Source organism: Diaphorina citri, unplaced genomic scaffold (genome assembly GCF_000475195.1).
Source record: "Diaphorina citri unplaced genomic scaffold, Diaci psyllid genome assembly version 1.1 scaffold2024, whole genome shotgun sequence".
In the NCBI taxonomy this organism is placed as follows: Eukaryota; Metazoa; Arthropoda; class Insecta; order Hemiptera; family Psyllidae; genus Diaphorina; species Diaphorina citri.
This window is the reverse complement of record NW_007379450.1, coordinates 49,738-62,869: the sequence shown is the minus strand read 5'-3', so window position 1 is coordinate 62,869 and position 13,132 is coordinate 49,738. Positions and strand designations below refer to the sequence as shown.

The 13,132-nt window shown below is 36.2% G+C and overlaps 3 protein-coding genes across 5 annotated transcripts in view; 1 reads left to right on the top strand and 2 right to left on the bottom strand.

Annotated features, from left to right (window-relative positions):
* Positions 1-4,196, bottom strand: part of LOC103517969 (transcription factor E2F4) — a 12,820-nt gene extending 8,624 nt beyond the window's left edge. The window contains exons 1-2 of one of the 3 annotated variants that reach the window (XM_026829885.1): positions 3,958-4,196; positions 3,355-3,439 (exon numbers count right to left, since the gene is read on the bottom strand). In XM_026829885.1, the coding sequence (XP_026685686.1) occupies positions 3,355-3,439; positions 3,958-4,068 (196 nt within the window). In that variant the 5' untranslated portion in view covers positions 4,069-4,196. Of the gene's footprint in view, positions 1-3,211; positions 3,440-3,957 lie in introns of all 3 variants that reach the window. The other 2 variants (XM_008483021.3, XM_026829884.1) reach the window with 2 other exon arrangements.
* LOC103517968 (transmembrane protein 50A-like) overlaps positions 1-9,385 on the bottom strand; it is a 26,129-nt gene extending 16,744 nt beyond the window's left edge. The window contains exons 1-2 of the mRNA XM_026829886.1: positions 9,255-9,385; positions 7,299-7,302 (exon numbers count right to left, since the gene is read on the bottom strand). The gene's annotated coding sequence lies outside the window, so the exon portion shown is untranslated. The remainder of the gene's footprint in view (positions 1-7,298; positions 7,303-9,254) is intronic.
* LOC103517974 (clustered mitochondria protein homolog) overlaps positions 4,676-13,132 on the top strand; it is a 26,401-nt gene continuing 17,944 nt past the window's right edge. The window contains 5 exon segments of the mRNA XM_017447640.2: positions 4,676-4,978; positions 7,862-8,112; positions 8,705-8,742; positions 11,464-11,683; positions 12,714-12,995. Coding sequence (XP_017303129.1) covers positions 4,909-4,978; positions 7,862-8,112; positions 8,705-8,742; positions 11,464-11,683; positions 12,714-12,995 — 861 coding nt within the window. The 5' untranslated portion in view covers positions 4,676-4,908.

Genomic DNA, 13,132 nt, shown 5'->3' with positions numbered 1-13,132 from the left:
CCATGTCCCCATCCAGTGTGTAAATCAGTAGGTTGTTTTAGCTTTAATTATTTTCTATTCAAAATCAAAGAGAGGGGAAAAGGATAGAAGAAAGCCAGCTGTTCTGAGAAAAAAATGTTACATTTTGGGTGATGTTTGCCAAGGGGCAGGAATTGAACCTGCAACCTAAGATTTTCAGGGGAGTTGGATTATCTCACAAGCTAACTAGACAGGATCTTTTTCCCCAAAAGGAAAGAACTTACATATTTCAAATGTAGAACACCTTCTGGAGCTTGTTGTAGTAGAGAGACAAACTTTGTCGTAAGCAAGCCAAGAGATTTCTCAAATCTACTGTTTGCCGGATCCGTACACATATTGGACAATCCTAGCAGCTATTCATTTAACTCACAACAGAAATTAGATCCAATTTGGCAAAAATATCTTTTTTCAGCAAAAAACTGAAAACTCCCAAGAAAATTCACAAAAAATCAGAAATTCACCTTTGTGCAAAATTTAAAAATGTCCGCCCGGATTTCCAAAACACAAACAATAGGATCCGTTTACATCTCCCAACATTTCGCTTGTCGATCGTTACATGCAACGTTGCCGCAAGTTTTATTTGAAGTCGGCGAAGGAGTAGAGGGTGTGACAAAAGTCCGAACGGGATTTCTCAGAGTGGAGAGGCCGAAGCAACACGTACTCAGTGATATTTTGCATTAAACTTCTGAGAAGCTTCGACACTTGATTTGAATTTTCTCGGGAAGTTCAAAACTTCAAAATTTTTTTATAAATATCCTCGCGAATAAAAATTTGCCCCACGAACAAAATTTAGTTATGCTCTTTCCCATTTTTATGCTCCCTTCAACGAAGCTTTGGCAACACCGCAAAATGGTAGTTATCAAAATGCCCGCTAAAATCGTTATCGTCACTTTTCAAATCTCTTATCAGCTGATGGAACTTTAGAGGTTAGAAAAAAAATTTCAATGGCCGATTAGCCCTTAAAATTCAAGAAATGTGCACATTTCTGAAGAGCAAATGATCAAATACCTATTAATTATTTTATATCACTACTGATAAAATGATAACGGACTGATAAAGTTGTATATTTTTCATAGGTTTTAAGGAAGTTGTTAAGTTTTTGTTTTGTCAGTTGTTCCTCCCTTGTTAAAGTTTTGATATTCTTGTAAAGTTGTTCATCAAAGTTTAATTTTATTATGGCCCTAGGATCACAAGTGGACTCCAATCACTCGAAAAATGAAAACCCTCTAGTTGTAAAGAACGAAAGTAAGTTGAATTTCCTATTCACTTGTCTAGGTCTTGTCTAGATCTGACAGTTATCTGTCAGTTCTCATTTCAATACCTCATTCGAGATAGAATGATGTAACCTCTTGCATTGAGCATGCCTTCTTTAAATTTAAAATCCCAGGAATCCAAAAAATTAGTTTATTGACCTCTAGGAGTCCTCATCTTAAACTGTTTAACAATGCAACTGTAATTAGTTGAACTCCTAGAAACATACACCAGAATTCATTTAATTAAAATCTAGGTAGAGAATTGCATTTGGGGCAGATCATTGAATTTACTTTGATAAGTACCTGTAGGTAAGAGGTAAGTATGCATGTGCATTGTTGGGTGGAACAGCAGATTCCTAACTTTAAAGCAAAAGAAGAAAAACACCTTAGGTAGCTGTCATACCATTTCTATGAAAACAGGAAAGCCAGGAGCAGGGTGTATCCATGTTAGATAAACTTCCATTCTAGGCAGATATTCTATTAAGAACTTTGTACTGATAAGTAACTTCTTTTAGACATGCAGTAAGGTATGTCTCAAATTGAAAGCATAGACATACAAATTTAGTAGTGCATAGATGCCTTCAAAACCAAACCTTTGAAAATGACAGAGACCCCTTATAGAGACTCATCATTGTCATAGATTTGGTTTTGCAGGCAACTATGCACTCCTAACAGTAACATGTCTGCACTAAACACCCAAACTTTGGATTTTTGTACAAGATCCCTAAAGAGTATTTTGTCTAAATAATTAAGTACTTGACTGTTGAAAGGGTTGTAAAATAAGTTTGTACCTATTATGCCCTAAAATAAATAAATAAATGAATAAAATAAAAATAAAGTTCAAAAAGACCATTGTTTCCTTATTAAGTAGGTACCTATATCAATCCCTGTTCCATTCAAAATACCCAGCATTATTTTTATCTCTCAAAGTAAACTCAAAGTGTTTGAAGAACAAAGGTCAAATGTGTAATGTGTGTGCAGGTTAATGTGTAGTGTGTGCTCCCAAAAGATGCTTATCAATAGGTACATTGCTCTGAGTAAATAGGTATTATGTTCTCACTTAACCCATGAGAGCCAAGCCCTACATTAAAGTCACACCAAACTTGACCAAACCCTTCTCTCTTTTTCAACCCGCAGCAGTAAAAAATTTACACTGTCCACCGTTATAATACAAATCTACTTTAGTTTATCTAATATTCAAATAATTATACCCTTAATATCTTATTAACCATTTTTCAAGGCAGAAACTCCCCGTGTTTTGAATAATAAATGCGGAAAATCCAAATTAGTCATCAGCAAGTGACGAGAATCGATGTGTTTATAGTATCCTAGCAACGTCCTTCTTTCCCTTTTGAATTTTACATGTTACCTACTTGCAGACATTTCAATGGTGCACTTTTGTCTTGGGGTTGAACTTGAGACGAGTTTAGTTTTATGACCCGAATACCCGTTCGTCAAAAGTGTAACCTTTCGTCTACCTACCTACTGTATTTTCACGTCTATTTTTTACACGTTCGTTTTTGATCGATTTTGTGACCATGTTCCATTTTACATTTCGCTGTTTTTCACTTAAAAATTCTTGATACTTATAGGAAGAAATTTTAAAGTTTACTAGGTACAATTTTTAGAGCCATTGGAAGAGCAAAAATTACCTACCTATAGGCATTAGAACGCTATGTATGTTTTGTAGGTTTTTTATTCATTTATTTATTTTTTCTTACATTTTTTTCTTTTTTTTTTGTGAGATAGTTACTCCCATGAATAAAAGGCAAAAAATGCTTTTTTTTATGGAAAAAATCTCTGGGACCACAAAGTACCTCCTTAGGGTACCTGCTTTCACAAAGTACCTGCTTTGAGCCTAATACAATCAAAAAGTTTGGAATTTTTCAATTTGCAAACTAGGTACATCTAAGGTAGGTACTTGGTAACTCAATACTCACTCTGATATGTTCATCAATAACAGCCTCATGATTTCTCATATCGGAAATTTCATCTCTCAATTCAATCAATTTACTCTGTTCCAAATCATATTCTTCTTCGTTTTTATTTTTCAGTGCTTTCCATCGAATAATGTTCTTGTTATTTTTCTCAATCAGTCCAATGCCTTCAAGTACATTTGTGATGTCGTATATTCTCCTCTTCTGTTTGACTTCTAAGTTTTCAGCTGCCTGTGAAGAAATAACAAGAGGGATTAACTGTATTGTTTTGTACAACGCTTATGGTACCTGAGATCAATCAGTGTGATTTCTCAATTATTTAGCCTTAAGATACCATGTTTTACCATGATCGAAATGCGCATCGTGTAATTGTAAGTAAAAAACATGGTATCTTAAGGCTAAATAATTGAGAAATCACACTAAGAGGGATTAGTTTTGATTGTGAAAAGTGTAAATCAGTTGTTGTTGTAGCGGCACCTCCTTTTGTCACAAGTTCTCCTAGCCCAGCCATGTCCCCATCCAGTGTGTAAATCAGTAGGTTGTTTTAGCTTTAATTATTTTCTATTCAAAATCAAAGAGAGGGGAAAAGGATAGAAGAAAGCCAGCTGTTCTGAGAAAAAAATGTTACATTTTGGGTGATGTTTGCCAAGGGGCAGGAATTGAACCTGCAACCTAAGATTTTCAGGGGAGTTGGATTATCTCACAAGCTAACTAGACAGGATCTTTTTCCCCAAAAGGAAAGAACTTACATATTTCAAATGTAGAACACCTTCTGGAGCTTGTTGTAGTAGAGAGACAAACTTTGTCGTAAGCAAGCCAAGAGATTTCTCAAATCTACTGTTTGCCGGATCCGTACACATATTGGACAATCCTAGCAGCTATTCATTTAACTCACAACAGAAATTAGATCCAATTTGGCAAAAATATCTTTTTTCAGCAAAAAACTGAAAACTCCCAAGAAAATTCACAAAAAATCAGAAATTCACCTTTGTGCAAAATTTAAAAATGTCCGCCCGGATTTCCAAAACACAAACAATAGGATCCGTTTACATCTCCCAACATTTCGCTTGTCGATCGTTACATGCAACGTTGCCGCAAGTTTTATTTGAAGTCGGCGAAGGAGTAGAGGGTGTGACAAAAGTCCGAACGGGATTTCTCAGAGTGGAGAGGCCGAAGCAACACGTACTCAGTGATATTTTGCATTAAACTTCTGAGAAGCTTCGACACTTGATTTGAATTTTCTCGGGAAGTTCAAAACTTCAAAATTTTTTTATAAATATCCTCGCGAATAAAAATTTGCCCCACGAACAAAATTTAGTTATGCTCTTTCCCATTTTTATGCTCCCTTCAACGAAGCTTTGGCAACACCGCAAAATGGTAGTTATCAAAATGCCCGCTAAAATCGTTATCGTCACTTTTCAAATCTCTTATCAGCTGATGGAACTTTAGAGGTTAGAAAAAAAATTTCAATGGCCGATTAGCCCTTAAAATTCAAGAAATGTGCACATTTCTGAAGAGCAAATGATCAAATACCTATTAATTATTTTATATCACTACTGATAAAATGATAACGGACTGATAAAGTTGTATATTTTTCATAGGTTTTAAGGAAGTTGTTAAGTTTTTGTTTTGTCAGTTGTTCCTCCCTTGTTAAAGTTTTGATATTCTTGTAAAGTTGTTCATCAAAGTTTAATTTTATTATGGCCCTAGGATCACAAGTGGACTCCAATCACTCGAAAAATGAAAACCCTCTAGTTGTAAAGAACGAAAGTAAGTTGAATTTCCTATTCACTTGTCTAGGTCTTGTCTAGATCTGACAGTTATCTGTCAGTTCTCATTTCAATACCTCATTCGAGATAGAATGATGTAACCTCTTGCATTGAGCATGCCTTCTTTAAATTTAAAATCCCAGGAATCTAAAAAAATAGTTTATTGACCTCTAGGAGTCCTCATCTTAAACTGTTTAACAATGCAACTGTAATTAGTTGAACTCCTAGAAACATACACCAGAATTCATTTAATGAAAATCTAGGTAGAGTAAACAGAAAAAATTACAAAAAAAAAGTTTCAAAAGATAGGTAGGTACGTACGAAAAACACAAAACCCGCGAGTCAAGTAGGGAGTGTAGTGTAGGTCTGTAGGTAGTAACGTAGGTACTAGTACGAATGTATAACGTACAGCGTACCTACAGGTGCATGCAGCATGACTCATAAATCTGGATCTCTAGGCCTAGCTCGCTATGGCTGAAATGCCTTTGTTCCAGGTAAAAATCGGGAAATCCGTATTTTTTCACCATTTTGCTAGTTTGTACCGTATATGCCGAAAAAAAAGTTGGCAACCCTACTCAGTACAACGAAGTTACTCGAGTCCAGGTAAAAATCGGGAAATCCGTATTTTTTCACCATTTTGCTAGTTTGTACCGTATATGCCGAAAAAAAAGTTGGCAACCCTAGTATGCATGTGCATTGTTGGGTGGAACAGCAGGTTCCTAACTTTAAAGCAAAAGAAGAAAAACACCTTAGGTAGCTGTCATACCATTTCTATGAAAACAGGAAAGCCAGGAGCAGGGTGTATCCATGTTAGATAAACTTCCATTCTTGGCAGCTAAGCAGCTATTCTATTAAGAACTTTGTACTGATAGGTCTTCTAGACATGTAGTAAGGTATGTCTCAAATTGGAAGCATAGACATACAAATTTAGTAGTGCCTAGATGCCCTCAAAAACAAATTTATGAAAATGACAAAGACCCCTTATAGACTCATCATTGTCATATGTTTGGTTTTTGCAGGCAACTATGCACTCCTAACAGTAACATGTCTGCACTAAACACCCAAACTTTGGACTTTTGTACAAGATCCCTAAAGAGTAATTTGTCTAAATAATTAAGTACTTGACTGTTGAAAGGGTTGTAAAATAAGTTTGTACCTATTACGCCCTAAAATAAGTAAATAAATAAATAAATGAACAAAATAAAATAAGTAAAGTTCAAAAAGACCATTGTCTCCTTATTAATTAGGTACCTATATCAATCCCTGTTCCATTCAAAATACCCAGCATTATTTTTATCTTTCAAAGTAAACTCAAAGTGTTTGAAGAACAAAGGTCAAATGTGTAGTGTGTGCAGGTTAATGTGTAGTGTGTGCTCCCAAAAGATGCTTATCAATAGGTACATTGCTCTGAGTAAATAGGTATTATGTTCTCACTTAACCCATGAGAGTCAAGCCCTACATTAAAGTCACACCAAACTTGACCAAACCCTTCTCTCTTTTTTGCTTATATCTCACTTGCTCAAGGTCAGAGTGCATCGGGAATCGGTCTATTAGTTAGAAAACAAAATTTCCTTCTACTTTCTCTATTATATGACATATTTACTCTGTACTGGTCTGGAGTTAGAAGCAGTTCAATTTTAGTAAAACCCATCAAAAGAAAGAAAAAAAAAATGCTTTTACGGGTTAACTACTTATTTTGTCTAAATAATTAAGTACTTGACTGTTGAAAGGGTTGTAAAATAAGTTTGTACCTATTATGCCCTAAAATAAATAAATAAATAAATAAATAAATAAAATAAAGTTCAAAAAGACCACTGTCTCCTTATTAAGTAGGTACCTACATATATCAATCCCTGTTCCATTCAAAATACCCAGCATTATTTTTATCTCTCAAAGTAAACTCAAAGTGTTGGAAGAACAAAGGTCAAATATGTAATGTGTGTGCAGGTTAATGTGTAGTGTGTGCTCCCAAAAGATGCTTATCAATAGGTACATTGCTCTGAGTAAATAGGTATTATGTTCTCACTTAACCCATGAGAGCCAAGCCCTACATTAAAGTCACACCAAACTTGACCAAACCCTTCTCTCTTTTTCGCTAATATCTCACTTGCTCAAGGTCAGAGTGCATCGGGAATCGGTCTATTAGTTGGAAAACAAAATTTCCTTCTACTTTCTCTATTATTTGACATATTTACTCTGTACTGGTCTGTAGTTAGAAGCGGTTCAATTTTAGTAAAACCCATCAAAAGAAAGAAGAAAGAAAAAAATGCTTTTATGGGTTAACTACTTCAGGTATACCTATTTCTGATAATACCTACCTATTTACTGATAACACTGTATGCAGTATGCTTTTCTATTGTTAATGATGATTATTTTAATTTATTATGAGGAAGTGAAAAAAGTGCATCTGTAGAGGAAAAATGAATGTCTGTACCTTGCACAATTTTCAAGGACATTTGTTTCTGCTCCTAGGTACTACAGAAGTAATTAAGTATTATTATAGTAGGTACTTGTACTAATTAAGTATAATTATCTTTTTCATTTTATTTTGTTTGTTTCTGCTGAGAGAGCCTGTCCCCCACCCCTCAAGCTCATTTTTTTTCCTGTACTGTAGGCCAGGCTCAGAAAATTTAGAACATCCAGTTATAATCTTAAAACCCTTGTTCATTTAATTCTTTGAGTAATTAAGTATTATTATAGTAGGTACTTGTACTAATTAAGTATAATTATCTTTTTCATTTTATTTTGTTTGTTTCTGCTGAGAGAGTCTGTCCCCCACCCCTCAAGCTCATTTTTTTTTTCCTGTACTGTAGGCCGGGCTCAGAAAATTTGGAACATCCAGTTATAATCTCAAAACCCTTGTCCATTTAATTCTTTTCCCCAGATGGTGAAACTGTCATTACAAACGGAGAGTTGGAAACCAAGATCTCACCCGATCTCAACAATGCCGACTCAGTCAGCAACAACACGGACATTGTGTCCGACCCGGAAACCAAAGATACATCCTCTTCCTCGGCTAGTGAGAACGAGGATAAGAAAAGCTCGGGCGGGGATGAGCCGGAGGTGGTCATCATTCAGGACATGGGATTTAGCGTGAAGATTGTGTGTCCTGGAGTGGAGCCGTTTGATTTACAGGTAAGGCAGCCTTTTAGGTGTTGATAAAGGGTGTAAAAAATCAGCTGATTACATTTCTTTCCTTCCTATAGGTAAAGCCAGCCATGGATTTAGCGTGAAGATTGTGTGTCCTGGAGTGGAGCCGTTTGATTTACAGGTAAGGCAGCCTTTTAGGTGTTGATAAAGGGTGTAAATAATCAGCTGATTGCATTACTTTCCTTCCTATAGGTAAAGCCAGCCACTCACTATCAGGTATCAAATAGACCTGACAAGCGAACCTGATCAGGTGTACCTGTGAGGTCTACCTGATAGTGTGTGTGCTTATTAGGTATCAGGTGGATCTGACAGGCAGACCTGATCAGGTCTACCTGACAGGGGTTTCACTGATCATTGGACTACAAGCTACCTGCTTAAATAACCTCACCCAGCCTGAGTTTAGCTGGGAAAAACCAGCAGTACATGATTCCCCAGATGATCACCCATTCAGATACTAACCATGCACAACGTTGCTTAACTTCAGTGACCCATGGAGAACTGGTGCATTCAGCGAGCTATTGTAACTGGTTCATTAGATAATAATAAAAACACAATTTGATCTATTTAATTCCCCCAGGTATCTTCCATGGAACTTGCCCAGGAAATCCACTCCCTGTTTAAAGTCCCCCAGCCAGACTAAGCTGGTCTACTCCCTGTTTAACGTCCCCCAGCCAAAAAATTGGGTGTGATTGGTTCTAAGTTACTTACCATTTTCGTGTTCCTGGTAAAAAGACCTTTAATTTGATATATAGGTCGACCAGGTTTGGATAAGTCCTTCTATGGGGACAGACAGTCAGACCGACCGACAGACCGACCGAGTGACAGACACCGAAGCGAATACAATAGTCCGTCCCTTATACCTTTTTATTACTATTGTAATAATGAAGGAAGGACGGACTGAAAAAGGTTAATAGGGGGAACTAAACTTAGGTGTAGGGGCGAATGCCCCAAAGGATGGGTTAAACTTCTACGAAAGAGGGAACTGACCGTATCAACGGAGGTCTTCTCGTGCCGAAATCGAATAGAGAATAAAGAACATTAATTTTTCTGACTGCAATAAGTTGCGTGAATATTTATCCAGTATGGACTTTTCCAAGTCACCTTTGAAATTAAAATAAATAAATAACAGTCCAGAAATTACACAAAGGACCAGAATTCGTGAGATAATTTGCTAATGATTCACTTTTTCTTGTCGTTTTCACAAAATTCACAAAATCACAAATCAATTTCAAGAAAATGGAAGAAGAAGGGGTGAAAAAGTAAACAACGGAAAAAGATCCGTTTACAAGAAGCGACTGTCGATAAGAAAATCAGACCGATTTTTCATAATAGCGATTTCACAGTAGAAAATGTAATACCATACCTATGCTGTTGGTGAATAAATCCAATTCATGTAAGGTAATGAAAATATTATTGGAAATATTTCCATACCCGGTGAATTAATCATGGGCATGATACACCCTAGGAATGTATCACACATAGCTGACTCAAAAGCCCACCGAGTATGGACAAATGAAACTGTCAGAAGACATTTGATTGTGTTCGAAACCCGCTCGACCCCGTAAATAGACAATATAGCCTTAGGTAGCTGTCATACCATTTCTATGAAAACAGGAAAGCCAGGAGCAGGGTGTATCCATGTTAGATAAACTTCCATTCTAGGCAGATATTCTATTAAGAACTTTGTACTGATAAGTAACTTCTTTTAGACATGCAGTAAGGTATGTCTCAAATTGAAAGCATAGACATACAAATTTAGTAGTGCATAGATGCCTTCAAAACCAAACCTTTGAAAATGACAGAGACCCCTTATAGAGACTCATCATTGTCATAGATTTGGTTTTGCAGGCAACTATGCACTCCTAACAGTAACATGTCTGCACTAAACACCCAAACTTTGGATTTTTGTACAAGATCCCTAAAGAGTATTTTGTCTAAATAATTAAGTACTTGACTGTTGAAAGGGTTGTAAAATAAGTTTGTACCTATTATGCCCTAAAATAAATAAATAAATGAATAAAATAAAAATAAAGTTCAAAAAGACCATTGTTTCCTTATTAAGTAGGTACCTATATCAATCCCTGTTCCATTCAAAATACCCAGCATTATTTTTATCTCTCAAAGTAAACTCAAAGTGTTTGAAGAACAAAGGTCAAATGTGTAATGTGTGTGCAGGTTAATGTGTAGTGTGTGCTCCCAAAAGATGCTTATCAATAGGTACATTGCTCTGAGTAAATAGGTATTATGTTCTCACTTAACCCATGAGAGCCAAGCTCTACATTAAAGTCACACCAAACTTGACCAAACCCTTCTCTCTTTTTTGCTAATATCTCACTTGCTCAAGGTCAGAGTGCATCGGGAATCGGTCTATTAGTTGGAAAACAAAATTTCCTTCTACTTTCTCTATTATTTGACATATTTATTCTGTACTGGTCTGGAGTTAGAAGTGGTTCAATTTTAGTGAAACCCATCAAAAGAAATAAGAAAGAAAAAAATGCTTTTATGGGTTAACTACGTAATCACTAGTTAAGGGTAAAAAAAAAAAAAAAAATATATCATCAAAAAGGTTTTAAATGAAGAAACCTTCATTGACCGAACGAAGTGAAGGTCTACGTTTTAACTCGACAGTTTGAAAGTTTCGCATTTGGTTTGGATGTTTGTTTGTTCCGCTTTAACTCGCTATTGCTATTGCCTGGTCCGCCTTTGATGAAATTTGGCACATGAGTTCTCATTTCAATACCTCATTCGAGATAGAATGATGTAACCTCTTGCATTGAGCATGCCTTCTTTAAATTTAAAATCCCAGGAATCCAAAAAATTAGTTTATTGACCTCTAGGAGTCCTCATCTTAAACTGTTTAACAATGCAACTGTAATTAGTTAAACTCCTAGAAACATACACCAGAATTCATTTAATTAAAATCTAGGTAGAGAATTGCATTTGGGGCAGATCATTGAATTTACTTTGATAAGTACCTGTAGGTAAGAGGTAAGTATGCATGTGCATTGTTGGGTGGAACAGCAGAGACCTCTAGGAGTCCTCATCTTAAACTGTTTAACAATGCAACTGTAATTAGTTGAACTCCTAGAAACATACACCAGAATTCATTTAATTTAAATCTAGGTAGAGTATTGCATTTGGGGCAGATCATTGAATTTACTTTGAAAAGTACCTGTAGGTAAGAGGTAAGTAAACAAAAAAAAAGCGATCTGTTTTTCATTCCCCCTATTGACATTATACCCTATTTAGATTTCTGGGCAGTGCTGGGGTAAAGGGACTTTTCAGTCTCATTCGAGCAGGAAAAACAAGGTATATATTTATCGATTCTATTTTCAGATCATCGGGAGAAGAATTCAACCCTCGCCCCGCCTACCCGTCTCATCTCACTCACTCCCTCATCGACCTTCTCTCTCAAATCTCATCCTCGTTCAAGCGCAACTTCGCCACCCTGATTAAGCGCCGTGGCTCCCGGCATCCGTTCGAACGAGTGGCCACCCCGTATCAGTTGTACTCATGGTGTTCGCCCCTGCTTGAGCACACTATTGACGCCATACGAGCTGAAGACAGTGAGTAAAATAAATTTTCCTGCTTAGTTTTATCATCAAAAAGTAGTAGTAGTAAAGAATTTATTTGTATTTAATGTTCAAGTACATTTTTACAAAGGTTGACAAACGTAATAATAATTAATAATAGATAAAAAAGTTAATAGAACGTAATAATAGATAAAAAGGTTGAACACCTTAAAAAAGCCATTCTCTGTACATAAATCCCTTGGAACTGCTATCACATTACTTCGAGGCACATTATTTTACATCCATGCTTATCCAGGTGCGGAAAATTTTGATCAGAAAATTTCCACCCTGGCTGGGTTTCGAACCCAGTACCTCCAGGTTGAGAAGAGTCAGTGCTCTTGACCACTCAGCCACAGAGGTGTATTTCAAGAAATACTGGGTGAACCATAATAAACAATCTGCCCCCTCCCTTTTCTGTTAAAAGGAAAAAAAAAAAAAAAAAAAAATATCAAAAAGGTTTTAAGTGAAGAAACCTTCATTGACCGAACGAAGTGAAGGTCTACGTTTTAACTCGACAGTTTCGCATTTGGTTTGGATGTTTGTTCGTTCCGCTTTAACTCGCTATTGTCTGGTCCGCCTTTGATGAAATTTGGCACATGAGTTTGTATAAGATCAAGGCACGACGATCCTTGAAATTTGGGTTTGTGTTCTTTCTGTAAAAACTGCTGAAACCCTCCAAGAGATAGTTCAAGCTGGCATTTTTCTTTAAAAAAATAAATAAAAATAAAACACTTGTCTTCTAACTTGAACTTGTTTAGTGAACCCATAAAATACATTATACCCTATTAAAAAGTTAGAACTTTCAAGGTTATACACAACACTATTTGGTAAAACAAATTAAAATCAATAGGGGGAATGAAAAACAGATCACTTTTTTTTTTTGTTTGTAATATTGTAAAACCAAAAAAAGCGATCTGTTTTTCATTCCCCCTATTGACATTATACCCTATTTAGATTTCTGGGCAGTGCTGGGGTAAAGGGACTCTTCAGTCTCATTCGAGCAGGATAAACAAGGTATATTTTATTGATTCTATTTTCAGATCATCGGGAGAAGAATTCAACCCTCGGCCCGCCTACCCGTCACATCTCACTCACTCCCTCATCGACCTTCTCTCTCAAATCTCATCCTCGTTCAAGCGCAACTTCGCCACCCTGATTAAGCGCCGTGGCTCCCGGCATCCGTTCGAACGAGTGGCCACCCCGTATCAGTTGTACTCATGGTGTTCGCCCCTGCTTGAGCACACTATTGACGCCATACGAGCTGAAGACAGTGAGTAAAATAAATTTTCCTGCTTAGTTTTATCATCAAAAAGTAGTAGTAGTAAAGAATTTATTTGTATTTAATGTTCAAGTACATTTTTACAAAGGTTGACAAACGTAATAATAATAATTAATAACTAGTTAAGAGTAAAAAAAAAAAAAAAAAAAAAAAA